The sequence below is a fragment of the Lodderomyces elongisporus genome, chromosome 4 (assembly GCF_030384665.1).
Source record: "Lodderomyces elongisporus chromosome 4, complete sequence".
Taxonomy (NCBI): Eukaryota; Fungi; Ascomycota; class Pichiomycetes; order Serinales; family Debaryomycetaceae; genus Lodderomyces; species Lodderomyces elongisporus.
In genome coordinates this window covers 1,067,851-1,095,415 of record NC_083676.1, presented here as the reverse complement: position 1 = coordinate 1,095,415, position 27,565 = coordinate 1,067,851, and the positions used below count along the sequence as shown (strand labels likewise).

The 27,565-nt window shown below is 36.5% G+C and overlaps 11 protein-coding genes across 11 annotated transcripts; 5 read left to right on the top strand and 6 right to left on the bottom strand. All coding sequences in view use genetic code 12, as the record gives it.

Moving 5' to 3' along the window:
• Positions 1–1,322: 1,322 nt before the first annotated feature.
• Positions 1,323–2,294, bottom strand: PVL30_003564 (uncharacterized protein; the record flags this gene model as incomplete). The annotated part of the gene is made up of 1 exon (XM_001526107.1): positions 1,323–2,294. One exon carries the CDS (start codon positions 2,292–2,294, stop codon positions 1,323–1,325), a length of 972 nt encoding a protein of 323 aa, XP_001526157.1.
• Positions 2,295–2,770: 476 nt separating this feature from the next.
• On the bottom strand, positions 2,771–5,200 carry PVL30_003563 (uncharacterized protein; the record flags this gene model as incomplete). Its single annotated transcript, XM_001526106.1, has 1 exon — positions 2,771–5,200. One exon carries the CDS (start codon positions 5,198–5,200, stop codon positions 2,771–2,773), a length of 2,430 nt encoding a protein of 809 aa, XP_001526156.2.
• A 1,082-nt stretch (positions 5,201–6,282) lies between these two features.
• OAC1 (Mitochondrial oxaloacetate carrier protein) lies at positions 6,283–7,335 on the bottom strand (the record flags this gene model as incomplete). The annotated part of the gene is made up of 1 exon (XM_001526105.1): positions 6,283–7,335. One exon carries the CDS (start codon positions 7,333–7,335, stop codon positions 6,283–6,285), a length of 1,053 nt encoding a protein of 350 aa, XP_001526155.2.
• Positions 7,336–7,893: 558 nt separating this feature from the next.
• On the top strand, positions 7,894–11,070 carry CYM1 (Mitochondrial presequence protease; the record flags this gene model as incomplete). Its single annotated transcript, XM_001526104.1, has 1 exon — positions 7,894–11,070. The coding sequence occupies one exon, from the start codon at positions 7,894–7,896 to the stop codon at positions 11,068–11,070; it is 3,177 nt and encodes a 1,058-aa protein (XP_001526154.2).
• A 339-nt stretch (positions 11,071–11,409) lies between these two features.
• On the bottom strand, positions 11,410–11,622 carry PVL30_003560 (uncharacterized protein; the record flags this gene model as incomplete). The annotated part of the gene is made up of 1 exon (XM_001526103.1): positions 11,410–11,622. The coding sequence occupies one exon, from the start codon at positions 11,620–11,622 to the stop codon at positions 11,410–11,412; it is 213 nt and encodes a 70-aa protein (XP_001526153.1).
• Positions 11,623–12,247: 625 nt separating this feature from the next.
• Positions 12,248–12,901, top strand: ERV25 (vesicle coat component; the record flags this gene model as incomplete). Its single annotated transcript, XM_001526102.1, has 1 exon — positions 12,248–12,901. The coding sequence occupies one exon, from the start codon at positions 12,248–12,250 to the stop codon at positions 12,899–12,901; it is 654 nt and encodes a 217-aa protein (XP_001526152.2).
• Positions 12,902–13,062: 161 nt separating this feature from the next.
• PVL30_003558 (uncharacterized protein) lies at positions 13,063–15,315 on the bottom strand (the record flags this gene model as incomplete). The annotated part of the gene is made up of 1 exon (XM_001526101.1): positions 13,063–15,315. One exon carries the CDS (start codon positions 15,313–15,315, stop codon positions 13,063–13,065), a length of 2,253 nt encoding a protein of 750 aa, XP_001526151.2.
• A 1,871-nt stretch (positions 15,316–17,186) lies between these two features.
• PVL30_003557 (uncharacterized protein) lies at positions 17,187–17,912 on the bottom strand (the record flags this gene model as incomplete). The annotated part of the gene is made up of 1 exon (XM_001526100.1): positions 17,187–17,912. The coding sequence occupies one exon, from the start codon at positions 17,910–17,912 to the stop codon at positions 17,187–17,189; it is 726 nt and encodes a 241-aa protein (XP_001526150.2).
• A 542-nt stretch (positions 17,913–18,454) lies between these two features.
• On the top strand, positions 18,455–19,450 carry CHA1_2 (catabolic L-serine/threonine dehydratase; the record flags this gene model as incomplete). Its single annotated transcript, XM_001526099.1, has 1 exon — positions 18,455–19,450. One exon carries the CDS (start codon positions 18,455–18,457, stop codon positions 19,448–19,450), a length of 996 nt encoding a protein of 331 aa, XP_001526149.1.
• A 632-nt stretch (positions 19,451–20,082) lies between these two features.
• On the top strand, positions 20,083–22,983 carry PVL30_003555 (uncharacterized protein; the record flags this gene model as incomplete). The annotated part of the gene is made up of 1 exon (XM_001526098.1): positions 20,083–22,983. The coding sequence occupies one exon, from the start codon at positions 20,083–20,085 to the stop codon at positions 22,981–22,983; it is 2,901 nt and encodes a 966-aa protein (XP_001526148.2).
• Positions 22,984–23,679: 696 nt separating this feature from the next.
• Positions 23,680–27,405, top strand: DOT1 (Nucleosomal histone H3-Lys79 methylase; the record flags this gene model as incomplete). The annotated part of the gene is made up of 1 exon (XM_001526097.1): positions 23,680–27,405. The coding sequence occupies one exon, from the start codon at positions 23,680–23,682 to the stop codon at positions 27,403–27,405; it is 3,726 nt and encodes a 1,241-aa protein (XP_001526147.2).
• Positions 27,406–27,565: the final 160 nt, after the last annotated feature.

Genomic DNA, 27,565 nt, shown 5'->3' with positions numbered 1-27,565 from the left:
TGAATCTACACATTGAAACATTTGAGGAACCTAAGAAGTGATGACGGGGCAATTTTATTTTTATTTTTTCAATAAAATAACAAGTTCTTTCAAAGGACCTTTACCATCTTTTTATCATCATTCGGTTCTAACCTTTTCTGCTTGCACTTTTCTTCATCCTAATCCCCATCACCAACATCGCAATTCCTGCATTATAAAACGATGTTGACACTTTAATGTTTTTTTTTCGCTCTGGTACCGTCTCAACTCTCAACTATTATCTCTCTTTTTACAAAAGTGAAAGAGAATCTGAGAAAGAAGAAAGCAAAACATACTATGTACAACTTAACTACAAACTCTTGTCTTTTCCCAATTGTACCTTAAACGATAGCTATTATATATTCAAGCATCGAAGGGAATAGCTTTGCACGGGATTTGGCAAGAAATTATCGAGTATCAATTTTAGAATACCGAGATCTTGTGGTGATCCAAAAAAAAAAAAAAAAATCAAAAGGAAAAATGGTAGGTGTCACTTTGCATACAGAACTCCATCCAAATTTTACCATGATACTCACAGTTACTGCGTAACTTGTAGCACTGCAAGTGGTGTGGTTACCTTAGAATTCTTCGCAAAGTAACACAGCGGCGTCCTTGAGGTTCCGTGTCTCTTGTAGTAGCGAGTCGTTTAAACTATTTTCATTAAAACATATCATTTGGTAATTATTATTTGTCCCTTCTTGAAAAACAACAAAAACATTCACCAGGTCAATCCACTCTACCATCAAGTGAATGAAAAAATTAAGTATAATATTTCAACAGCCATTTCATTTCAGGTACCGAAAACTGAAACAGATGGAAAAGACAAATTAAATATAAAAAAATTGTCAGCATAAGCAATTCACAGTCACCTTCGCCATGTATACTTTGAGCTTCCAAATTAATGGATTTGTTTTATTGAATTATTGATTTATTAATTTGGCTTTTAGTCTCAGTTTTTTTGATTGCATTCCATAAAATGTTTCTTCTTCTTCTTCTTCTTTTGAGTAAGACAAATATAGATCATTCAACCAGAACTAAATCTTAACAAGTACAAACAAAAGTCATCTTTACTTACCATGTTGTTCCGCAAGATGATAAGTTAAAAAATAAAAAAACAAAACATTCTAATGAATAGTAACATAGCTTTCAAGTAAGCTGTTACCAGCATTTTGAAATGAAGTATTATTAGGAAACCAAATTGACAAGAACCTGCCATTTTTTTAATCACGGTATATACCAATTATTAATTTGTAAAACCCACGTTTGAAAACATCAGCACCAGCTTTAAAACTGTATAAAAACATTCATGCAACCAAATCTAAATCTTTTTTGGCAGTTTTATCAGACCTCAATGCTGTTCGAACCCTTATAAGCATTAATACATCATCCTCTAAGCATTCCAAGTCAACTTGCTGTTTGCATCCCGAAATTGGGCAATTTTTTTGTCCACTTCGAAAAAGTTCTAATATACTACTTTCCTCATAAGTGTGTCCGCATCTAGTTGATTTTTTAGGTTTGACAAAAAAATTCATCGTCATTGGATCCTTTAAAGATATCTTACCACCAGAGACATTCAATTCGTCATTATCACCATCGCTATCAATATCCCCAGCATCTTCATTTCCAATGTCATTTTCATGGACTCGAAAGTGTTCAATATCATCGGGGATAGGTTCTTCAGGGTTCTCAATAACGAAAATAATGTTCTTAAGTAATTGGTAAAACTTATCTTTTCTCAAAAGCCGGTCAGAACCAGTAGTGTTAGTAACTTCGTTCGCCCGCTCTACATGTTGTTTAATTTGATCCACAAAACTTTTGCCTTGCATCATATGGAATTCATCTAGGGAGTTCAAGTCAACATCGCCTTCGTCTCGCTCGGTAACTGCAACCATTTCCGGCTCTTGAGTCAACTTTGAAAATCGCTCTTGTCGTGAAAACGCGTAAAATAAATTTTTGTATCCATTCAAATAATTTCTAAGAGAGTCAATGTCAAATTCGAGTGCTTCATTGGATAAGATGTGTTGCAAGTAATTATTTGTAACTTCCTGGTGTTGTTTCAATGCAGGTTTGATTGGATCGGTTGCGATGTTCGATGAAAAAATATTGAGAAATTCACGATGCAACGAACGCTTCAAGGGAACATAATCAGGGAGTGACAAATCTTGAGGAAGATAATGATCTGATACCGCGGCCACTGGTGTTGTTGTTGTTGTTGTTGTTGCTGCTGCTGCTGCTGCAATATTGCTTGCATTATCCGTGTTGATCGAATATGGCATGTTTATTCTTAAAGATAGTGGTATTAAAATAATTATTACACGACTCTAGGTGTGGCTGGAAAGCTGCACTTATTAGATTTCTTGATTATTAACGAAATCATTAAGAGTAGAAAAATAGAATAGTAGTTAAAAAAACACTATAAAAAATTTGAGGCTGAGAAGTAAAAAGTAAATGAAATCTATACACATCCACAACCCCTATAACCCGCGGCAGTAATTGTGGGTACCATTCACGTGACCTAAACCTCTAGTGCCTTTTATTTGAACAGATCTAAAGTTACTAAAAAGAACAATTTTTTAAAAAAAGAAATAAAAGAAAAAAAAAGAGAAAAAAGAAAAATAATCTCGGGATAAAAAATCGGAACTTTATACAATATTGATAAAATCTGTTTTCAATACTTGAAGATAGTGCATTTACTAACCAAAAAATCTTATAAGCCTTCTAGAACCTCATCAATTGAACTCTCAGCCCTAGTTCAATCACCGCCTTCATCGAAATTAGCGGTTTCTTGATTATGTGGATGGGTATGATGTTGTTGATTGCCATGAATCGAAATAGTATTGCCTGTCGTAGTGCTGCTACTGGCGGAACTACTAGATGCGCTTGGTATACACCAGTTCCTGTGGCAATGCCATGACTTCATTTGGCAGTCTCGGGAACAATATTTTGTCCTTTTGCATCTTCTACATTTCAGAAACTCCCTTGGATATTTCTCCCATTTCCCGCACTCCAAGTTCCCACATTGGCGTATCCCACCTTTAAGTTCATTCCTTCTGCATGAATTTCGCATGATAACCCCTGCCCAGTAGTACATGTCACTCCCAGACAAGAATGTGAATTTCTCAACTAAGGGAAATAAGTCAACTTCTTTGCAAGCAGATAACCGATCATCTTTATCTTCATCAAAATCATCAACACTAAAATAGTTATAAGTCTCATAGTTCCATCTCTTTTCAAGATCCGTCTTTTGTTTGAGTCTGCATTCAATAACAGCATCACAAAGCTTATCGCGTTCCATTTCAATGTATAATTTTAGTTTGCTCAAAAGCTGATAGGACCTAATATTGCGTTCAAATTTATCCTGTATCTGCTCGCACTCAAACAAAGCTTCATAAAAGCTGAGTATATAATCAAAAGAATGTGTAGATGCAGCATCCACCAAACTACCGCTAGTTTCAGAAACAGTTTCCTCGTATTCGTCGGGATCTTCTTCATTCTCAGCACAATATTCGTCTTTACCAAAAGAATCTTCTCGACTAGCAATGGCAGCACTCGCAGCACTAGCAGCACTAGCAGCACTAGCAGAGTCCATCGCATCCGTACTCTCGCCAACATACCTTCCTTTGCACTTTAGCAGTGGCACACTCAAAGAAAAATTGTCCTCGTTGAGTATTAGATTATCATCTGTTAACGCTTTCACCATTTGAGGAGAGTTGGACGCACTCGGGTCAAACCTCTCTAGACCTGTGCCTATACTGTGATTAGTGTTCTCAATATGATTGTCGGCGCCTTGGGGATTAGGTGTCGATGATTGTCTGATAAGTAAAATAGGATTTCTTTTTGATTCCTGCTTGATTTCTTGCTCTATATATAATTTAACAAGTTTACTTCGGATGCTCATATTTAAATCCAAGTGCGTATGTTGTATTGATTCTTTCAAGTACGGGTATTTTGAAATGTATGCCAACAATTGCAATGACCAGACAATGTCATCATCTTTTGGTATAACAACGCCGGTGTCTGTAAAGTTTCGAACCGCAATTTTTGCATTGGCGCTGTTTATTTCCATATCGCGTGCATACAAAACTGACAAAAACAGAAGATTACTATCCATATCAAACTCACAGTCATCAACAAACCCAGGCTTGGAAATTTCAGCCTCCTTGGTCTCCCTTAATCTAATTAGAATGTTCAATATAACAAATGCACGTTTGAGATCCGCATCTACTGCAGACTCGGCACTCTCGTTTAGAAGTAATGAGCTGTCAGTGGTTGAGTTTGCGTTGCTGTTGCTAATTTTGTTGTTATTGTTATTGTTGTTGTTGTTGTTGTTGTTGTTGTTGTTGTTGTTGCTGTTGTTGTTGCTATTGTTATTGCCATTTGTAAAAGTATATTTATTTGTCCATTCAATCAGTCTAAGCAAGTTGAATAATTGTTCCACGCTTGTGTTTTCATAATCATCAATCGTTAGGCTCGCCATATTTAAGCTGTTGGGGGAGTTATGATCTCCAAATAAGTTTGTATCACTTATTGTTGTGTTTGAATTGGAAGTTTCTCGAGCAACAAGACGGTATGTATTGAAATCGTTCGAGCTAGCGGTAGTGCCACCATATCGCAGGGTTATACCATCCGTCAGCCTCAGTCGCAAATTGCGCAAATTTTGGTTGATCAGTTGCCCTGGCTGATTTGACTGGAAAACATTTTCAGCGGGGCTAATCCCATTATCGTCCGAATATGTGGTTGAATTTGCATGCATGTGTCGGAAAGTGCCCTCATGCAATGATAAATAGTTATCCAAGACGGTTGCAATAATTGGCAACACACCAGCCTTGACGACTTTTTGTCTCACTTTTTCTGTACCTCTTGTCCCCACGAGTACTATGCATTGGAAAGCCAAGGTCCATTTCCACGCCACCAACAACTTTTTTTCCTCTGTAAAGTTGTCCGTGTGCAAGTCGCCGTTATGGCATTCTTGCAAGATATCAATTAGCCTCTCAATTCCTCCATCGACTGATAATGTCTCTCTCACTTTTGCTGACGAACTGACTAGATAAGTAAGATAATTCAACGAATTCACCAACGGCTTGTCGGAGGTGACATCTAAAGCCCTCCTATCATATAAACTGGTTGTTATTGTCACTGCCGCTTTATTGCCGGAAACAGCTCTAAAGTTGGAGTCACGCATTAGTTCCTTTCTTGTCTGGATAAAGTTTTGTTGGATGGTAAACAATCTGAGGGCAAACGGTGAAGATATAAATTATCGTTTGTGTGTAAAACAGGAACCGAGAAAACAAAACGGTGCCCTGCGTTATCCTATTCTATTATGGTAATGTTATATTACGATTTAGTTGCACTGTATTTTATTCTGATCTTGTTACAGCCGTCTAAGTTCGAGGATGTTACCAAGAGAGGGAGGTTGGAGTTGTTCGATAAAGGTATGATTGATGGATTCTCTATACTCTATCGACGGCTAAGGGGGGAGAGAAAAAACCCTTCTGGTACTACGGCACACTTGTCTTTATTATTTTTTTTTTAAATTTATTTTTTTTTTTTTAGTTTTTTGTTCGTTCCTTCGCGCAAATTGAAATTATAGTGTGGATTCAAATCAATTCATTTTAGTTGAGAGGAAAAAAGAATGAGCGGAAAGAATAAAAAATAAGAAAAAAGAAAAGAAAAAGAGAGAGTGGGGAAACAAGCTAATAAAAAGCTTGAGCTTTTGGTAAACAAATCTTTGCAAAGGTGAATTTATCTGAAATATCCTGTCCTCTTTTTTGTTTTAGTGGAGAATGGATGGTGGAAAGAAGATGAGGCATATTGCATGTTTATTTATGTAGACTCGATGATAAACAAAAAGATTTTAAGTGTCAAAAAACACATATGTCTCAAAGGCTCTATGTTTTGAAAAGTGTATTTCGTGAACCTAGAGATCCTGGAACATATTACAAGGCACTCCACCCTATATGTTACCAAGGTAAGTGTTTTGAAATCAAAGCAGTTGCTTTCGTACAATTTTAGTGTCAAATGTTAATCGCAGATGACCTTATGCTACTTGTACTTGACTCTACCAATTACTCTATCAAGATTATAAGCTATTTTTCTATAAAAACTCTATACAAAATCACTTTATCGACTCCAACGACCAATTTCTGGTTTGCTTTGCTTTGCTTTTGCTTTTGCTTTGCTTCTTTTTTTTTCGAAAAACAGGGGGGGGGGAGGAGGAGAATGAACAAAAATAACAACAACAAGGAAAAAGAAAGTCAACTCGAATCAAAAAAATCTGTGGAGACCATCCTCAACCTTCACCATTACTTTCATACATTGCTCCATAAACATCAATGTCAAGATGCTGTGTGGTGCCACTCTGAATAGTTGAGCCCAAAACCCTTTGTAAAGTGCCAAAGGTCCTTCTATCGCTATGATTTTTTTGAAACAATCCAATGGACTAGTATAGAGGTTGCCTTTTTGATTGTACATTCTCGTCAAAACAACATCCCAAGGGTTCATCACAATTGACACACCTAAACCAGCCATGGATGCGCTTAAGAAATGCAACATTAAACTATTGTCTTTGACAATATCGTGTTTCAATACAAAGTTCTTGGTGTAGTAATAAATAGGTAGTTGGGCTGACGATCCTGCGCCAGTCCTCAAAATCGCAGCGTCTACACCTCTATAGAGCCCCTTGAACCCTTCGTGGCGATAAATCTGTTTGATGCCGTCCCATGCACTTTCGTAATGCGTTTGCTGACCCACTGCTCCTGTTTTCGAAAAGGATTGCATTCTAGTCTTGATCAAAAAGAAAGGCGATGCCAACACGGCACCTGCAGCGCCCGATGTGAACCCAGAAAGTACATTGATAAGCATGTTTTCGGAGACAACTCCATTCTTGATGTTGCTTGGGTAAAGAAGTTTTGTGAAATAATATCGACTGGGCTCATAAAGACCAATTCTGCACCCATTCAACCCCAACTGATAATAGTATCCACATAACAACCCTTGTTGTAATCCTCGTATTCCTTCATGTTGGTAAATCACTTTGAATGCTTGAAATGGGTTCTTGTATAACTTCACCTGGCCCTTTTCCGTCCTCGATAATTCCCCTTGAAGTTGCATTCGAGTCTTTATAAGTTCGATTGGGTTTGTAAATGTAACTGCACCACATGCTGCTAAACCTCCAGCTATGAACCCGCCAACCAGTGACACTTTCTGTGCATTGTTCACAGGAGTTGAGTTCTTAATAATGTCGTCACTTTTCTTCAGCCCGCTTTTCTGCGGCCTTGCACTAAATGCAAGTAACGCCTTCTCATTAGACTCGCTCATCCGTTTTTATAGCTTCTAATTTGCTAATTGCTGGAAGGAAAAAAGATGCAGCTATAATCTCAAAGCACCCTGACTAGTAAAATATCGGAAACTTTTCTGTTGTTGTAAATCTAGAAGTACAAATTTCAAATTGAAATTAAAAAAACTAAATTGACTATAGTTGGCAAAATTTTTTTTTCCGTTACCGGTGCCAGTCTTGTACGTCAAAAGAGACTAGTAATGTTATCAAGAGGTTTTTCCTTTACACGCTTCAAAAACTGAAAAACTGAAAAAAAATTAAATTTTAAAATTGCAATAATAATAAAACATCTAGAGAGGCGAATAAAACTATTATATCACCATGTCAATTTTAGCGAGGAGAGAAATATAATATATATATATATATATATATATATATATATATAAAATAAAAATATATATAAAATAAAAATATATAAAAATATAAAAATAAACAAAGATAATTTTTTTTTTAAGACAAAGAGATCAATTAAAGATAAAAACTATAGGAACCCAAGAAAGAGAAAGTGGCTGAACTATAAGTAAAGACTTGTTGATAAGATGTTGACAAGGAATATAGCAAACCATCTGAGAAATCTTTGTGTTCGTCGGTATGCTTCGACAGATTTGAGTTTGGTTTCAAAGAAATACCCCATAGGGCTGAAGTTGCATGGATTCGAGATCCAGAACACTCGATTGGTGCCGGAGTTTTCCTTGGTGGCTGTATTACTAAAACATGAAGCAAGTGGTGCTCAGCATCTACACTTGGACTCGCCAAACGACCACAATAATGTGTTTCTGATTGCCTTCAAGACAAATGCACCAGACGCTACTGGTGTACCACACATTCTTGAGCACACCACTCTTTGCGGGTCTTCAAAGTTTCCGGTTCGAGATCCTTTTTTTAAAATGACAAATCGAAGTTTAAGCAATTTCATGAATGCAATGACAGGTCACGATTATACATTTTACCCATTTGCCACCACCAATTCAAAAGATTTTGACAATTTGTTGGACGTATATCTATCTTCTGTATTTCAACCTTTGCTCACATCAAACGACTTTTTGCAAGAAGGTTGGAGATTGGAAAATTCAGACGTCCAAGATATCAACAGTAAGTTGGAGTTTAAAGGAGTAGTATTCAACGAGATGAAAGGACAATACTCAAATTCGATGTATTATTTTTACATCAAATTTTTGGAATCCATCTATCCATCATTGAACAACTCAGGTGGTGATCCGCTTAATATCACTGATTTAACTCATCAACAACTTTTAGAATTTCATTCCAAAAATTATACCCCTTCGAATGCAAAATCATTTACTTATGGCAATTTAGGTTTGGATAATCATTTGAGGCATATTAACTTGTATTACACACAATATACTCTGCATGGAAAAAATATGCCGTTGCTGAATCACAAGAGGGAAAAGCAGTCAGAGACAGATATCAAGCTTCCAATATTCGAAACAAAGAAGCAACTTAATTACGATGTGATTGTAAAAGGACCAGTAGACACAATGTCCAACAAACCTGTTGCAGAACAATTCCATTCATCAATCACTTGGTATTTGGGAAATCCATTGAAAGCAAACATGCAATTTAAGGTTTTCAAATGGAAAGTATTGGGATCCTTATTGTTTGATGGTCATAACTCTCCATTATACCAAGAGTTGATTGAAACGGGCTATTCCGAAGATTTTTCCGCAAACTCTGGATTGGACTCTACTTCTGCATTGTTTTCATTTACCATAGGCTTGAACTTTTTGACAAAAGCAAAAGCAGACGCTTTAACATCCAAAGTAGAGGATATTATACAACGAAAAGTCTTACCTGAGCTAAGGAACACAAGCAGTCTGTATCATAAGCGTGTTCTGGCTTTGTTACATCAATTTGAGATAGGTTTGAAGAAACACAAACCAGATTTCGGATTTGGTTTATTAAGCTCGATAGTGTCAAGCTGGACAAATGGTGTTGATCCTATTGAGCTGTTGAAAGTGGAAGAAATATTAACCTTGTTCAAAAATGAGTTTGAATCACGAGGTTTATCTATGTTTGAAGATCTTTTAAATGAGTCCATATTAAACAAAAACTCACAAACTTTCAAGTTCACTATGGAACCTGATTTGAACTTTAATAAAAATTTGGCAAATCTTGAAAGCAAGAATCTTGAACAAAAGATATCGCAATTGACAGACAAAGACAGAAATGAACTATACAATAGAAATATTGGCTTGGTGGAATACCAAAGACAAGAAGAGGACGTTAGTGTATTACCCACTCTTACTATTCAGGATATACCACAACAAGGTGATTCGTATCCACTTATCAATACAAAAAATAATGAAGGTTTGTCCATTAGTAGAAGAGTTGTTGATACTAACGGATTGGTGTATATTAGCGGTTTAAAGTCTTTGGATCTGCTTCCAATTGAATGGTACAAGTATTTGCCAATATTTAGCAGTTGCCTCACCAACTTGGCAGGTACAGCGCGCACACCAATAACCGATTTAGAAACCGTTATACAAACATACACAGGTGGTCTCTCTTTTGGTGCCAAAATTGCTGCAGACCCATATAATATCAACAAGATGAAATTGCAGTACCTGATATCTGGGGTTGCACTTGAGAAGAATGCGCCACGCATTTATGATTTGTGGCATGAGATTTTGAGCGAGACTAGATTTACCGATGACAATGACGTTTTGGAAAAACTTACTACACTTGTACGCAATTTGGGTCAAAATCAAATCAACAATATAGCCGACCGCGGCCATTCTTTTGCTTGTGGTGAAAGCAACTCTCGCTTAACCCCAGCAAAATTTGCTGCAGAACAGATGAATGGTATAACACAGGTGCAGTTGATAATGGAGATGAACAAGAGCCTTGATGCACATGGTGCAGAATATTTGAAAAATGAGCTCTTGCCAATATTGAGGAAGATTCAGAGTTTTGTGCTCGCTGGACAATTCAAGTATAGAATAGTTGGAAATAAAGATATCGTCACGGAAAATGAATCATTAATAACCAAATTTGATGAAAGGATATCCACTTATGATCCCATTTCTGTGGCAACAAAAGGTGATGGCTCTGTATCCGGTGCTGATATTGGCATTGTGAATCTCATGAACCATAAATTTGACAGCTACAACCCCAATTTAGAAAAGGTGTTGGTTAATCTTCCTTTCCAAGTTGGATATTCAAGTTTAGCAAAGACTGGTGCGCCATATAGTTCTAGGGATGGTGCGGCTTTGCAAATCTTGTCACAGCTATACACTTTTAAAAATTTGCATTCGAAAATTAGAGAGTCAAATGGTGCATATGGAGGAGGCTTGAATTATGATGGCTTGGGAGGGATACTAGATTTCTATTCTTATAGAGACCCTAACCCAATAAAGTCTATTGAAACTTTTCAATCTTCCTTTGCTTACGGCTTGGATGCCAACTGGGATTCGAAAGACCTAACAGAAGCAAAATTACGAATTTTCCAAAGCGTCGATGCGCCAATTAATGTTGCGAGTCAGGGTGCAACCGAGTTTTATGAAGGAATTTCTGACACATTGAGACAAGAACGACGAGACAATTTCCTTGATATCAATAATCAAGACTTGATGAATGTCACCGAAAAGTATCTCTTGAACCTGAGAGATGCCATCACTGTTATTGCAAATAATGATACATTGAAGGTGGGTGAAGATTGGAATGTTAAAAACTTGCAAAACTTAGAGGGTACATAATTTATACAATAAAATGAAGAAGAAGATGATGAAGATGAAGATGAAGAAGAAGAAGAAGAAGATAAGAAGAAAAAATAAAATAAAAATTGTATATTACATGTAAATAGACATACACCTAGTATAAAGGCTCGACATTTGGTTAATTCACAAATGCCAAATCACACCTCCTTGTATTTATATTAATAATGAAAACTAAACTCTTTTATTAGCCATTCTTCTCAGAAATACTCTCTTTTTTTTTTCTTTGTATCCTTCTTTTCCCGAAATTGCTATAATTGACTATGTACATATGTGCTTGTATTCCTGGAAACTCACTTGTGATTTTGCGAGTGAATTTTCTTAACGATGGCTTCTTGTATAATCTTTAGGAGGAACTTCAGCAATCTTACGCTTTCTGTCTTCTTCAAAAAGACAGTGTCTTTTAGCCCTTGGGTCATATAGGATAAGATGTAGCTTTCTTGAACTCCTTGGAATTCTAAACCATTTCTCGTATCCTGTGAGTGCAGTAGAAACCATCTTTATCATGGTTGAGTCGGCTCTTCCCTTTGCCATCTTGTCAATTTAAAAATTGAAATTTGAAGATAAAAAACTTGAGAGCCGAAATCCAGAAGCTCGAAGTAAGATTTTAGAGTTTTGATGTAAGATCACCTTTTGACTTGTTTTCAAGCGAACTTTTCATTAAAGACTCAACTTTGGGAATTCATGAGAGCTGTAAATTTTTCTCTGTCGTGAGATTCACAAACTGAGAACAGAGGGAGCAAAATAAAAAAAATAAAGATAAAAATAGAAAAAAAAAAAATGAAGAAAAAAAAGCTACTGAGATTCTAGACTTCTTTTTTTGGTAACCTATGCTGCCGAGGCATTGGAAAAATGAAACACGTCTTTTTCCCTTTCCTCCACCTCAGTGATTTTTTTTTTTTTTTTCCGCTTCAGTTACCTCGACTATGTCGACTTGAGAGGACACATTTTTTTTCAATTATTATACTGATCTGTTAAAAACGGCAAAGCCACCACCAATACCACCGCCATCACTACAACAGCTCAGGCATCCAGCTTTTATATTCAACCGGTCTGGATTTTTGTTTTTTCTTAGTAACAAGAACCATAACAATCTACATAAAAGTACCAGAAATAAAGAAAGTTCAAAGAACTAAATCGTATCAGAGCAAGAAAATAGATGTATTCTGTTCTCAATCTTACCTACATATTGGTACTTTTCGCCAGCTTTGCCAATGCATTGCACATGGAAGTTCCTGCACTCCCCAATCCGACTCCTGTCTGTATCCGTGATTTTGTCCAGGGAGATCAAATGGTTGTGGTGAATGTCTTTACCGACGGCTATAAAGGCGATGGTCAAAGATTAGACATGAGAGTGACAGATTCATTGGGTAATCTTTACGCTACGAGGAAGAACGTCGTTGGTGAGACCAAAGTCGCGTTTACGTCACACAACAATGCTGCAGTAGATATCTGTTTTACAAACCATCAAGAGCAAGAATGGAAAAAGCACGGTTCAAGGGAGAGCTCCATTCGTTCCGTTGAATTGGAAATAGAAAGCGGAGCTGCAGCAAGGGATTGGAATGCATTGCAAGCAAGTGAAAAATTAAAACCCAACGAAGTTGACTTGAAAAAGATTGAAAGTTTAACTGGCGAGATCATTCAAGAATTGCAATATTTAAAAGCTAGAGAGGAGAGAATGAGAGATACAAACGAGTCAACTAATTCAAGAGTGAAGAATTTTTCTATTGTCATAATTGCTTCACTAGTGGGGTTTGGTGTTTGGCAAATACTGTATTTGAGGCACTATTTCAAAGTAAAGCATATCATTTAAGTTTTATTCAAAGAAAAAGGACATAAGAAAAAAACAGTTTATTATGAAGGGGGGTGGGGAAAATAAAATAAAGTGCTTTTCTTTTTTTTATATATTTTTTTCAAGAAACTTTATGATTATCGAAAATCAATTTTAGGTACATCTAACAGGAATCTTTCTTTTTATACGAAACGCTTCAATATTGATGTAAATGTATCACATTTTGAAAAGTTAGCCTTGTAAAAACTCGCGTCTGCTTCATTGATATCAAATCTCAACTTGGTTTTGGAATTAGAACTCTTCCTTTCTTTTGATTTAGTACAAAGTTTAACAAATTTGAAAAACTCTTTCTGTCGCAAGTGATCAGATGCGGTAAACGCCTCCTCTAATGTGTTTAATCTCTTAAGGAAAATTTGGTGGGAAGTTTGTTGTTTGAAATCTTGTATTACCCATAGGATCAACCACTCTAGAACAAAATTCACCTTCAACCACATCTGATAAAATTCTCCAAAACTTCTCCATAATTCATTTTCTGTCACCAGAGAATAAGTAGCTGTATCTTGGATCCAATCTAATATCGTATTGAGATTCTCATCCTCAATCAATGATGCATTATCATTACAAAATGACCGATGCTTCAAGTTGTAATCATTATTTGAAGATGATAAGGCATCCAGAAGAAACTTGCATGATAGCTGCATAAGAAAAAAGTCTTTATAGGTTTTGGTGATTTTTGATTCATAATATGAAGCAAAATAAAAAGCTTCAAAGTACTTAAAGTCTAGTGTTGAAAGCTTTTCGCTCAAGTAACCTAAAAAATTATTCAGTTCAAGTGGAGAGTGCCTTTGGTTTATGTTAAGCTTGTCTTTTTTTTCAATAACAATAGTTTCAGTAAAGATGAGACTCCAGTGATGTGTCACAAGACTCATTTTAAACCGAAGGTTCATTGAATCCAAATTGTCGTTTACTTTGCATCTTCTATAATCACTGCTATTCTTACTTTGTTGTGTGTTTTTTGCTCTTGCCTCCTTTTTTACAAGAGCAGCTTCGTGTTGGTAGCAAGCATCGGGCATACCTGTCAGTCGAGCAGCAAGACCATTAAAAACATATTCCACTATTCTATCATAGTACAGGCTTCGGAAATGGCCCAAGGTTTTTATAAGTTTCAGAAACAAAATGTTGGAGCTATTTTCCACGTGTGAAATCATCATTTTCTTCTCACCAGTCGTCAACTTTGACAATTGCAAGTAAGGGTCCTCCAGGTGCATTAGTCGTTTTAACTCCATAACCAAATTTGCCTCGAGAAAATCAAATATGGTATCCAAAAGCCTCGCTTCTGCTTTATAGATTGACGAGCAATTTGATTCGACGCCATAGTAATAGTTTGATGAAAGTCCAGCACAGTAAAATGTCCAGTTGATTAGTTTCCAAATATTAAACCCATTATCAATAATCAATTTATCCTTTAATAATGGTTCGTCGTACACTCTGAGACCATTCCATGCTTCTAAAGGTCGTGTCGTCACCTTTTCAATTGTGGGTAAATTGCCCACTTGCGCATCGTGATTTAGCTGCTCCATTTGCTCCCCATGTTCCTCATGTTCCTCGTGTTCCTCATGTTCCTCGTGTTCCTCGTGTTCCTGCTGATGGCTCTTCCTTCCCATGTCTGTCAAAATTTGCTTCCCTTGAATCGGCTTATTTCCATCCAATGTGCATCTTGCAATTCGAATTTCCGTATCAGAGTCTTCTTGTGAGTCACTCAACACCAAATCATCAGTCTCTATTTCTTCTTTTGATCGATTGGTGTACGATTTTCGTCGCTTCTTCAATATATTTTTTCCATCTTCACCTGTGACATTGTCATCTTGATAATTTCGCTTTGCAGTTTTATAAAAGTCGCTAATCTTCTTGTGGGGAAATTGTGATTTGAAACTCGGCCTCATTACCAAGTCTGAGATCACATCCATCAACAACTGATATAATTGAGTATTGTCAATGGGATTTTCTATTGCCTTGGCAACATACTGCTTCAACAAAGCTAAACTTCTGCAACTCAAAGACAGTTTATAAGATAACTTTCTATAGTATGCGTTTGATTGTTTGACTTGACTGAGTGATTCACTTATACCATTTTTTGTGTAAGATTGTGTTACAGTCCAATTGCACTTGTCTGACCTTGATGCTAGCGTGAAAAGGATGTGCATTACATTCGTTGAGGGAAAATATTGGCTATTTTGTTGTGAGTCATTCTTTGAATTACTTGCACGATAAAAGAAAGCTGTGTTGAATTCCACTTTAAATGATGCTTCGAGTACTGTTAATAAATCATCTAGTAGTGCAAATTTATTGAGATTAATTGAATCCTCTTTAAGGTCTGGAATTACACAATCAATAAAGCTCGTCTGAAGCTGTTTGTATAATTCTAGTGAGAGCATAAGTGGTATTTCTTGGAGAGAGAGGAAGGAGGAGTTAATTATAAATATTATCCGTCATGGAGCTTCAAGTTAATCAAGAGTATGTGTAGGAGGTGTGGAAATAGTGTTGTTTCCTTGTATTATTAAAAAAAAAAAAAAACTAAAGGAAAAGGAAAAGGAAAAGGAAAAGGAAAAACCTGCGGCTTTAACATAGGAGGATGGAGATATAAAAGAAATATATATATATATATATTTATGTGTATATATATATACGTATATACATATATATATTTATATATAGCAAAACCAATTATGTTTCTCAATCAAGGCGATTCGCGTCTAGTTAATATAATTACACAAAATAAGGCAGCTATATTTGTTCAACACATCTCCCTACAAAGAGACCGAAACGACTCAACTGAAGTTTTTGTTGACAGGTGAAATGGCGTTGATGAAAACTGATTTGAATTTGAGTAAGATATATTCATATATGTATATAGAGTCTACACTCTATGTATATGAATTACACATATTTATGTAGTGCATTATAGTTTTCATCATCAATCGATTGTGTTCTATTAATCATATTTCCTTTTGTGTAATGTACCATGTTTAGGTATGTCAAAATACAAATTTTTTGTTTGGATTTCAATCAAAGTTGTAATCTTATTACACTTTTCAATTCTTTTCTGGAAAATGAAATTACTCCCATCAACATGTTTATTGAAGAAGAGATCAAGATTCACATTGCAGCTTTACGCAACAGCTAACAAAGCCAGCTTGAACCAGATGAAGATTTTCTCCCTACATTCTCTGTCAATAGAATAGAATCTATTGTGATTAAGATTAAAATTACATACTAGTACTGAATTCACCAATTAAAAGGTCCTTATCTATCTAATAATTAAAGAGGAAAAAAAAATGCTTTACCCCCATTGACTCTTTTAAAGTGTTTTTCAGTGTATTAGCTACAAACTCTATACATTCAAAGGTGCTAGAAAAATCGAAGTGGTGAATTATTTGCGAAATTAGTGGTTTCGATGACCAGGAAAGAAGAGACTAAGTTAGCAACTTCAGCTTGTTGATTTGGCGTTTCTCTCTCTCTCTCTCTCTCTTTCTCGTGATTGCACTTCAATTTCAATTTCAAATTTTTTTTTTCCGTTCTTCTTCTCTAAGGGCTGGGGCAAATGCATATAAAAAAAAAAGAAAAATAAACGGAAAAGATTAAAGTCACGTGATACAAAATGTTTACAGTATCAATTTTTTTGTAAATTTAAACTTATGACAGAGTCACGTGAAATTTGAAATGAATTTTTGGAGAAAAAAAAATGGAGAATGGTATGGTGTCACAGTGCGACACACACTGGACGCTCTGTGCCCTCGTTTCCGCTAAGTGAATATTCGGAGAATATTGCACGACATGGGAAACTTGAAACTTCAAACGAGATGAGTTTATATAAATAGGAACGAGAAGTGGTAAAATAAATTCATCACTATTATATAGAATTATCGGTAAAATACATAATTTAGACGGTCAACTACATTGAACACAAATCACTAGGTGAACGTGTGGAGTGTACACTCTCACGATTCTCCTTACTAGTGACTTTGTATGAGACAATTTACTCTCTTAACTTATGAGCATTGAGACCTTTATAGGTGTGATCATTGACAATTACACTTAGTTGGAATATAGCCTATCAAGTCACGAACCACAAACCGCTGGTATCGGTGAGCTACTAGCTCAAACCGATGCTCAGCAGTCGTACACTTGTCACTCGTGACTGCGCTTTGCGACACCTCTCTCTCCCTCTCTCTTTTTACCCCTCCACTACATTCTTTTGCTGCTTCCTTCTTTTTTTTTTTCTCTTTTTTTGTTTTGTTTTGGGAAACTAATCATACTCGCCAATTCTTCCTAATATTTCGGCAAAATCTTTGATTGTAACACAAGCACCCCTCTGATCAAAATCGAAATTTAATAGTCGATCTTTTGAATCGTGTTGACTACAGCCCAACATGTCAATCAAGAACGAGTCGCTTATCATACCACCATTCAGCAAATCATTGTCCAACCCCAATTTTGTCTTTACTGCTTTTAAACCAGGCAAGTCCAATTTATAATTTTCATGGTTTGCGTTGTAGTAGTCCGCACCATCAGCAAAAAAGAGGGCCCAGCTGGCTCTTATATGGGAGTAGTTATTTCGAAATTTGAGCAACCTGTTCAAATTGTTTATAAGCTTATCAATATCAACAATGTCTAAGACGTCGTCCACCACTTTGACTGACGATGGCGTAATAGTGTAGGCTTCAATCATGTACATCGTAATATTCTGTTTCCGGTTGGTGCGATCAATCATCGAGCTCTTTTTGCTTTTCATAATGTCATAATAGTAGTCGATGGCAGCCTCTATATCCTTTGTAAAACAGGAAGGAATGTTTAGCATGCTGAACATTTGTGGTAGATCTCGCAATGCTAGATCTTGTTCTACCTCTTTCAAATCCATTTGGCTGTCCATATAATTAGTGTAGACCTCCAAAATTTCATCTTCCAATTCTGGGTCTACCAGAGAATACGACCCTGACAATGCGAATTGTCCTTTTTTCCTCTTTGGTGTCATTTAAAAGTGAAAAGGAACACATCAATTGATATCTTGCAACGGCAGATAACGATGATTTTGTTGCTTCTTTACAGCGCAAAGCTTTAGCATAAAATATAATGACGCTTTTCCTTTTTCCTTTTTCCTTTTCCTTTTTTCTTTTTCTTCTTTTTTTCTCTTCATTTCTTAGGCGTTAACTATCCGCACACACACACACACACGCGCGCGCGTGCAAATGCGTATCTCCGCTAATGCGGGAATTTTTTTTTTATGGCCCTCCCAAATATAAGGCAACGGAAAATAAGCCGTTATCGCCTTTGTATTCGTATCTGAAACTTGAATTTCGCAGCATTGTGATACGAAAAGAGAAAAATCTATTTTCTCTTTCTCTTTCTCTTTCTTTTTTTTTATTTTTAATTTTCAATGAAAATGAAGAAGTGAACAAAACAAGGAAAGGTAGAGAAGGATGAAAACAATTAGAAATAGACGGACAAGTTGGAAAAGCAGATCTTAGATACGTGAATTATAAATTTTATGTTTGTTTGCAACTTCACACACCTATAATGAAGTTGCCCTCGATTAAAACGTCTTTTGTTGAAGTTACAGATAAAATCAATTCTGCACCTTGTCGGATCTTTTTCAAAAATGAGCTTGAGCAACCATCTGGAAGTTTCAAACTTCGAGGTATCGGCTATTTAGTTGCAAGGAAAATTGAAGAGGCCGAGAAATCGAACAAAAAGAGTATAATTGTGTTTTCATCTTCTGGTGGGAATGCAGGTCTAGCAGCAGCATATGCTGCCAGATTCTTCAATGTCAAGTGTACTGTTGTACTTCCAAAAGTTTCAAAAGCAAATGTAATTGCAAAATTAGAAGAATTGGGAGCCACAGTCATTATTCATGGCGAGCACTGGGGCGAGGCAGACCAACATTTAAGGGAAACAATCATCAAGTCCGTTGGAGATGATGTTGAGGCTATATATTGTCATCCTTTTGATGATCCATTAATTTGGGAAGGGCATAGTAAGATAGTCAGTGAAATCCTTTTGGAAAACCAGTTACCAAACTTTGATAAAGTGAAAGGTGTTATATGTTCTGTTGGGGGCGGTGGTCTATACAATGGTGTCGTTGAAGGGTTAAGATCTTACAATGTCCCAGTCTTGGCAATGGAGACTAAACAAGCCCCAACTTTTAATGAGACGGTCATGAATGGCCAGGTTGTTCATTTAAAGAGTGTAAAGACATTGGCCAGTTCCTTGGGCTCTCCCTACCTTTCAGCTAAAGCTTGGGAAAATTACAAAGCACACAAAACATACCTTGGTTTAATTGACGATTTAGATGCCATACAGGGGACTCTTGATCTTTACGACACTTTGGGGTACCAGGTGGAACCTGCATGTGGAGCTGCCGTTGCTACAGTTTTCCAGAGAAAAGAGTTTTTAAACTACTTTCAAGGTTTGGAGAAGGATGATATAATTATCGTCATTGTATGCGGAGGCTCCGGTATCAACGAGGAGATCATAAAACAGTATAGACAAATGACTAGAAACTCGACAAAATAATCATAAACATATTATAGTATTCAAAGTAGCAAGTCAAAGCTGGCTTTCTCTTTTTCTTTTTTCTTTTTTCTTTTTCTTTTTCTTTTTCTTTTTCTAAGCTCTACTTAAATCTAAATGGTCCCTTATTGATCTGAAATTTTGACATCAAACGTGTATTTAGAGAACCCAAAGGTATGTACCATTTGATGATGAAAGCATTTACAAGTTGATGATGAAAGCATTTACAAGTTGTTGGTTAGAAAAAAAAAAAAAGAAAATTTTAAAAATTTAGAAACTAGAAACTGGAAATTACAAGCAAAAAAGAAAAAAATTAAAAGAAAGATATTTCCAAAATAAGTATTTATCTGTTCAGTTTTTGCTACCTACCTTTGCATGCACACTAGTTTCGAAATATACTACAACATATAACATATTCTTTTCCTTTTCTTTATTTCCAACAACAACTTTGGGACAAACAAGCAAAATTTTTAGAACGACAAACAAGTAAAATAGCTATTAAGTAACGTTTTGAATACACCGTATTCCGAAGTAGGTTCTCCACCACCGTTGCTTTTACCACCACTTCTACTGCTAGCTATTTCTTTTTCTTAAGGAGAAACTAATTAAGGCAACCGACACTACCCCGCATAAAAATGTCTAATATCACAAGCACTTTATTTGGCTTTTGGAATAGATTGGACGAAACCAAGCCTGAACAAGAGCCAAATCCTTCTACAACATCCACCACCAGCATTGAAAATAATAATAATAATACTGATAATAATACTGATAATAATAAGAATAACAACAGTAACCACAACGAGACGGCCGTCGACACCACTAAAACCGCCACCATGGTTTCGCCTCGTAGCAAACGAACTAGTGATATCTCAGTACAGAATAAGATGTCGCCCTCCAAAAAGAACAAGAATGCGGAATTTGCCGGGCAAATGCCACAACAGAAACAACAGCAATTGCCGTTACTGCTGCAGAAATATCTGGGTCTAGCCAATCTGGAGAACAAAAAACCTGCTTTATCGCCTAACGCGGCCAAAAGTTCTACGAGCTGGCTCGGTTGGAAAAAAGACCAAGGTACTTCTATATGGTCATTAAAAGGAAATGGAAATGGAAATGGAAAAGGAGAAGAGGAAAATATAGAGGAGGAGCATACGAGAAATGATGTTGACGACGAGCACAGTACGTTTGACGATGACGAAGTCGAGGGTACAAGTGGCGATGATGTAGTTGAAGATGATAGTGGAGATGAAGTAGATGATCATGTAAAGGATACAAACAGCGGTAAAAGGGGCCTTAGTTGGTTATGGAGTGGCAACAACAGAAATGTTACAAACCCAAATCACGACAATACAGGTGTAGGTATAAACACTAACAACAACAACAACACTAACAACAACAACAACACTAAAAACAACAACGACACTAACACTAACAACAACAACGACACTAACACTAACAACAACACTAACAACAACTATAGCAATTTACAAAACACTGATACAAACTCCGAGTCTTCTCAAAATAAGGATACGAGCAAGGAGGCGAACAAAAGAGAAACAGCTTTGATTGTTGCAAACACTATAGTAAATTCGACGGCACCATTACCTCTCAAACAAGAATTAATTGATGATAACAAACGCACTCCCTCTCAACAAAAAGGAGATGATGCTGTTTTGTATAAACCACATGACAAAAACTCTCAGTTTAAAAAAATAAACACTCGCAAAAATGAGGATTTGAAAGAAAACACTATAGTTCCAGATTGGGATGGTTGTCTCCCTGCTGCGCATGAAGGCATTTTCTTTCACAATTCATCCACCTCAAATCAAAATAACGCTAGTCAAACTATTCGCACAGACTTGAATAATTGGAAACATTTTCTTAATCAGATTTCGACAAAGTTTGGATTCTCAGCTGGAACCATTCCCGACAGTACCGAAAACCAAGCGAGCAAGACCAGTAAAGTTGAAAACGAGATGGGATTACTTTACGAAAAGTCATACAAGCTTTACGGAAAGTCTTTGGCAATATTGCCTTTGCACAAGCGTGCATGCTTGCCCAGTTTCAACAAATATTATACAGAGGTGGGTCTGCCGCAACAGCAGTCTGAACCAACACAATATGAAGATGATCAACTGGACCCAAATTCAATTTCAGTTACAAATGATGCAATGGGAAATATATTGATCAACAACAAGGGGAACAAGAAGAGGGCTTTGCATCGTGCTTTGAATGCAGAAATTGTGAATTACAAAGCTGGACCATTAAAGAAGATCAAAAAGATATTAATCATTGGTGTGCACGGTTTTTTCCCCACAAAGATGATTCGTCCTTTGATTGGAGCTCCACAAGGTACTTCATTAAAGTTTGCGAATGAAGCCGAGAAAGCCGTTATCCGATACTGCGTAGAAAACAATTTGATAAGTGACGAAAAATCAGAAATCAGTATCCAAAAAATTGCATTGGAAAAAGAGGGTAAGATATTTGACAGGGTTAATTTTTTTACAGAGATTTTGCAAAAATGGGAAGCTGAGTTGAATAATGCCGACTTTATTTTTATTGCATCGCACTCACAGGGATGCGTAGTTTCAATAATACTATTGGCAAGACTTATACGTATGGGTATATTGAGGTCTCCAATAGACAAGCGGATTGGTTTGTTAGGGATGGCTGGAATTAATAATGGGCCATTTTATGGAGCAGACAAGACTTTTTTCATGAAGGCGTACTCGACAATTGAGCACGATTCATTAAACGAGCTATTTGAGCTAACTAAATTTGACAGTACCCAATCGGTTGTCTACAAGGAATCGATTCAGACTATAATCAATGTCAATGTCAAAATTTGTTTTATTGGCTCGATAAATGATCAATTGGTTCCTCTTTATTCAGCACTAGCGTCCCATATTTTCCATCCTAATATTTATCGAGCATGTTACATTGACTATTCGTCATTTACGCCTAAATTTGTTGAAAAGTTGGTCTCCATGTGCACAAATTTGTTGAACTTGGGGTTTTTCGATAATAACGTGATAAAGGAGTTGAGCACTTCGTTGGCTGGTCCAATGACTGCTGGCGGACATTCTAAGATATATAACGATGGTAAGGTTTATGATTTAGGGATCAAGTTCTTTCTTGACACTGATGATTTGGTGATCCCACACGAAGGGACTATAGACTATGACAATTTCGAAAATAGTGAACTACCAGTGTCAAATCAAGTATACATTAAAGAGTACAACGTGGGTAAGATCGGCACTAATCCGTACATTTTGCCGTGGTGCTTAAGAGGGTTCTTGTTCAACGTAGAGAAGAACTGGCCGGATGCCATTAATAGAGCAGCATATGACGACGGCGACAACGACGAGCATGAATATCGAGAAGAATCTCGAGGAATCGCATGTAATAGATTGGGTCGAAATGGGGCCGAAGAGATCCATGAATTATACGAGATCTTTGAACATTGGAAGCCAGAAACAAAGATCTACAAAGATCTCAAGTTTCGATTAAACGGATTTAGAGCCAGTAAATTATAACGTATAGACATTTGGAGAACGTTGGTTTCTATTTTTTTGGTCTTCTTTTCTTTTTTTGTTCTGTCCTGTTTTTTTTTTTCTTTCTTGTGCCTCTTCTTCTTCTTCTTCTTCTTTTACTAGTACTACTTCTTCTTCTTTTTCTTTCATTCCTTTGACTTCTATAAGTGGTTCATACAGGGATCTATGTGTAAAGAAGTACAACTGAATACAAGGGCCGCTTGAAAACATATGTGACTCTTTTTATAATGCATCAATGTTATGATACTCTGTTGCGTTTCTCTTTTTGTTAAAATAGAATCACGTGAACATAATCAAAACGCGTAATTTGACATTTATCATTTCAACACAAAAATGTAATTCCTGTTTCTTTTCTTTTTTTTTTTTTTTTCTACTCTGAGTTCCCCCTCCAAAAAACATAAATAAATGAAAACTGTAAATATTCATATTATTGTAATTTTAAAGCAAAAAAGTCAAAACTTGAACTAACTTGCATCGACAGATCTGATTGAAGAATCTTATAGTCTGGCCACTTCTTAGGAGTTCACATCACCAGAATTTGTTGGGGCTAGTCTAAATTTGTGCGTGAATCAAGTTTGTTATTATTTATTGGTGGTGACAGATCATTCTTTTACATTAAAAGTACTTCTAACTTGAAATTTTTCCGACCCAACATCCCCCCTTCACCCAAATACAAACATGATGTATCACCCACTGGAAAGCTTTACTGCGATGACTCAAGAAACTCAAGAATTGACTCTGCATTCCGGTGATAATCAAATCCGTTCATCCCCACCACCATCATCATCATCATCATCATCATCATCTTCTTCTTCTTCTTCTTCTTCATTTTCAAATTGGCTGACAACCGATTTGGAGTTGCTCAAACAACAGTTGATACTGCTGACTCTAAGCATGTCTGATATTGTGAATAATTTCAAACAGTATCATTGGCGAGATGTAATAAAGCAAGCAATCAGTATATCGAATGATGTAATTGATAATAAGGATGCAAGTCTAGTTGCTAAAGAAAAGATATATGTTTATCAACTATTTTATAACTCCAAAGAGCAATTTCGAGATAATGACCTTGCAGAGAAAACTCAAAAAGATTTATCGATGATCACCGACATCTTCAAACGCTTGAATTGGAATAACAAGGATATTGAGAAGGTAATCTCAATACTGCATCAGGACCTAACAAAGACAGGGCTTACCAAACAATTCCCTCAAATGGACTCTAACGACTTAATTAGAGATTTAAAGCTTTCTACAAAAAATTATGCATATCCGATGTCAATTAAAGAGCTTGAATTAATCAAGCATAGGCAAGAAAACGTATATGAAGAGTGCTTTCTTCGTTCAAGAGCATCGATAGAGGAATTACTTAGCCATTCGCACTCCTCTTTTAATGGAGATCATTCGTCGCGAGAAGAAATTTTGAAGAACTTTTCTAGGAGAGCAAGTCCTGAATTCTATGATAATAGTGATAAAAGTGCATTTAATGAATTCATGCAAAAAAATAAAACGGAATTTGCACTTCTCAAGTCTTGCGTGCAAAGCGACTTGACGCTTAAAACGCTTACAGAGTATTTCCCGCAGTACAATATTCTGGAAATTGCCGATTATATAAAAGACAATAATTTGAATACTAATGAAAATGAACTAACAGGCGGCGAAAAGAAAACAATGAGAGAGTTTATCACTTTGGGAAAACAGTATGAGGAAATTTTGCACGAGTTCCCATTGCGTTCTGAGTCCTGCATTGCAAATTGGTACAAAAGACTTTCGTATGCTTGTAGTAGGCAAGTAACTTTCAAAAACAAAACCGAAAAGCTCATATACGAGTCTGGAATGGCATTAACTACATCAAGGCGCGCTTCAAGGCGAAGCAAGGCAGTTGATTTTGACGAATTGCAGAGATTGGCAGAATCGGCTCAGAATATTAAAGTTGCAAAAAAAGTTTTGACAGAAGAAGAGAAACAAGCTCGAGCTGAAAGGAAGCTTGAACGAGAGCAAGAAAAAGAACGGAAACGTCTTGAGAGACTCGAGCAAAGAGCAAAGAATCCTCCCAAACCTAAACCATCTGAGCATAAAACTGATCAGCGAGTTTCTAAAATGGCGTTGGAAAAACTAATCGAGGCAACAAAACACTTTCAATCAGTAACCGGTGATAGACAAATATTGAAGGAAGGGGTAAAGCGTAAAATTATTCCTGCAACATTCTATACACCTGAAACTAAAGTTGTCAAAAAGACTAGAAATAGACAAGAAAAGAAGAATGAATTGCGTAAGAAGTTGAAAGAAGAAAGAGAAAAGAAGAAAAAAAATTTAAAATCAAAATCAAAATCAAAATCAAAATCGAAACAACAGAAAACAACAAAACGGACATATAAAAGGCGTAAGTTGACCTCGCTTGCGAAAGTTCCTGGAGTGACTGAATATGAAGACTCTGATTTACATTCAAAACTAACGCTGGGAATGAATATTGGAATGGAATCAGAAGAGGAGGAAGGAGAGAAAGAAGAGGAAGAAGAAGATGAAGAAGAAGAAGAGGTGGAGGAAGAGGAGGAAACATCTGAGCACATATCGCCTTTTGATCCACCAGACATAAATTCTGATACTTTAGTTGATCTTCACGGTCGAAAGTTTTTTGTCAAAGAATTTTATTCGGATTTCCCACGAGTTCCCGAGCTAAATTTCCAGGATCAAGATGAAAAAGAGGTGGATAATAAAGAGAAAGATCCAAAGGACTCAATGACTCGGGATGATGACACAATACCATATATAGATGAATTAGGTGCACATGTAATTGGAAGCCACGAAAAATGTTATCGGGATATGCCAATTTCGTTTCCGCAATATTCAAATAAAAATGGAAATCCCAATCACTCACATGCAGTAAAAGTGAGGTTTTTGTTATATCCAGAGCACTACGAACTGTACATCCTTGCCGAGCCAAAGGATAACGAGTTGGACCCGGTGCACGAAATCATGAAAATTTTTCTTTTGCATTATGCTTTGTATTTTTCACATTCAGAGAATATTAAGGAAATCATCACAGGTTATTGCCAGAAGCTTGAGCGAGCTGTTGAAGAAAATGATTTTGCAGAATTTATGTTCGTTGTGGACAAGTGGAACTTGTTAATGCTATATCTTTCTCCCAACACTGCATCGGTTGAAAAGGTGTTGAATAGAAACGTCGACATAAATGCAAATGCAAAAGAATGCCTCAATATAAGTGAAATAAAAAATCCTCAATTAGATGATTTGGATTTAGAGACATTTTATGGAGAAATCTGCTTTGAAATTACTAGCCCTTTTTACCAACCAGTTGAAATCATAAAGGAAGGTTTAGAAATCAAGTACAAAAAGGAAACCGGTGATGAAAATGAGAACAAGAAGAACCTTGACAACAATCAAAACGAGACAAAGGAGATTATTATTGACGATGCAGCTGATATATCAATAAATAATGTTGAGCCACCGCTAAACATTTCAGAGGCTACTAGTCGCCATAGACCCAGAAATTATATTCTGGATTTCTTTACTAGACTACAATTAAAATCCAGTATTTCTCGATATGCAGTTCATCAAATTTTATGCAGGGTATATGCTCGGGTTGTATCGACGGATTCACGAAAGCTTCGATCCTACAAAGCTTTTACTGCAGAGGTATACGGGGAACTACTTCCTTCGTTCACGAGTGAAGTTTTGGAGAAAGTTGGGCTCAAGCCTGGACAGAAATTTTATGATTTAGGTTCGGGAGTGGGAAATACCACATTTCAAGCGGCGTTAGAGTTTGGCGCAATAAGCGGTGGATGTGAGTTGATGAAACATGCATCAAAGCTCACTAAGCTTCAAGACAACCTTATAAGAAGACACTTGGCGATTTTAGGAATTAGAGAGTTAGATTTGAAATTTGCATTGAGCCAGTCCTTTGTTGCAAACGAGCAAGTTCGACGTGACTGTTTAGAATGCGACGTGCTCATAATCAACAATTATTTATTCGATGGCGAGCTTAATGCGTCAGTTGGAAAGTTACTTCTTGGTTTGAAACCTGGTACAAAAATAATCAGTCTTCGAAACTTTATTAGCCCTAGATACAGGGCTCAGTTTGACACAGTTTTTGACTACCTTAGCGTCGTTAAAGAAGAAATGAGCGATCTCATGTCCGTTAGTTGGACAGCTAATAAAGTGCCTTATTATATTTCAACCGTTGAAGCAACAATAAGACCAGAATATCTTCGCGGAGATAATGGCATGACTCTTGAATACTACAATGATTGCTCGAAATCTACAAGCCCTTTGAATAACATACGCGAGGAGAGTCCACATAGCCCAATGAGAAATAGTCTAAATGCGGACGGTGCCCTGACGCCGCCGACGGAGCACAACTCAGACCCTGAATTTGAGAAACTGTAAAGGATGGGTGGCAGGTAATCAGTAACGAATGGGAAAAAAATGGAGGGAAAAAAAAAGGGGGATACTAGGAACACATTGGGAGATGAAATTATCAAAATTTATAAAATATAAAAAAACTTCTTATTTAAAGAACAAAAATAAAAGCCAAAAGTACTTGTAT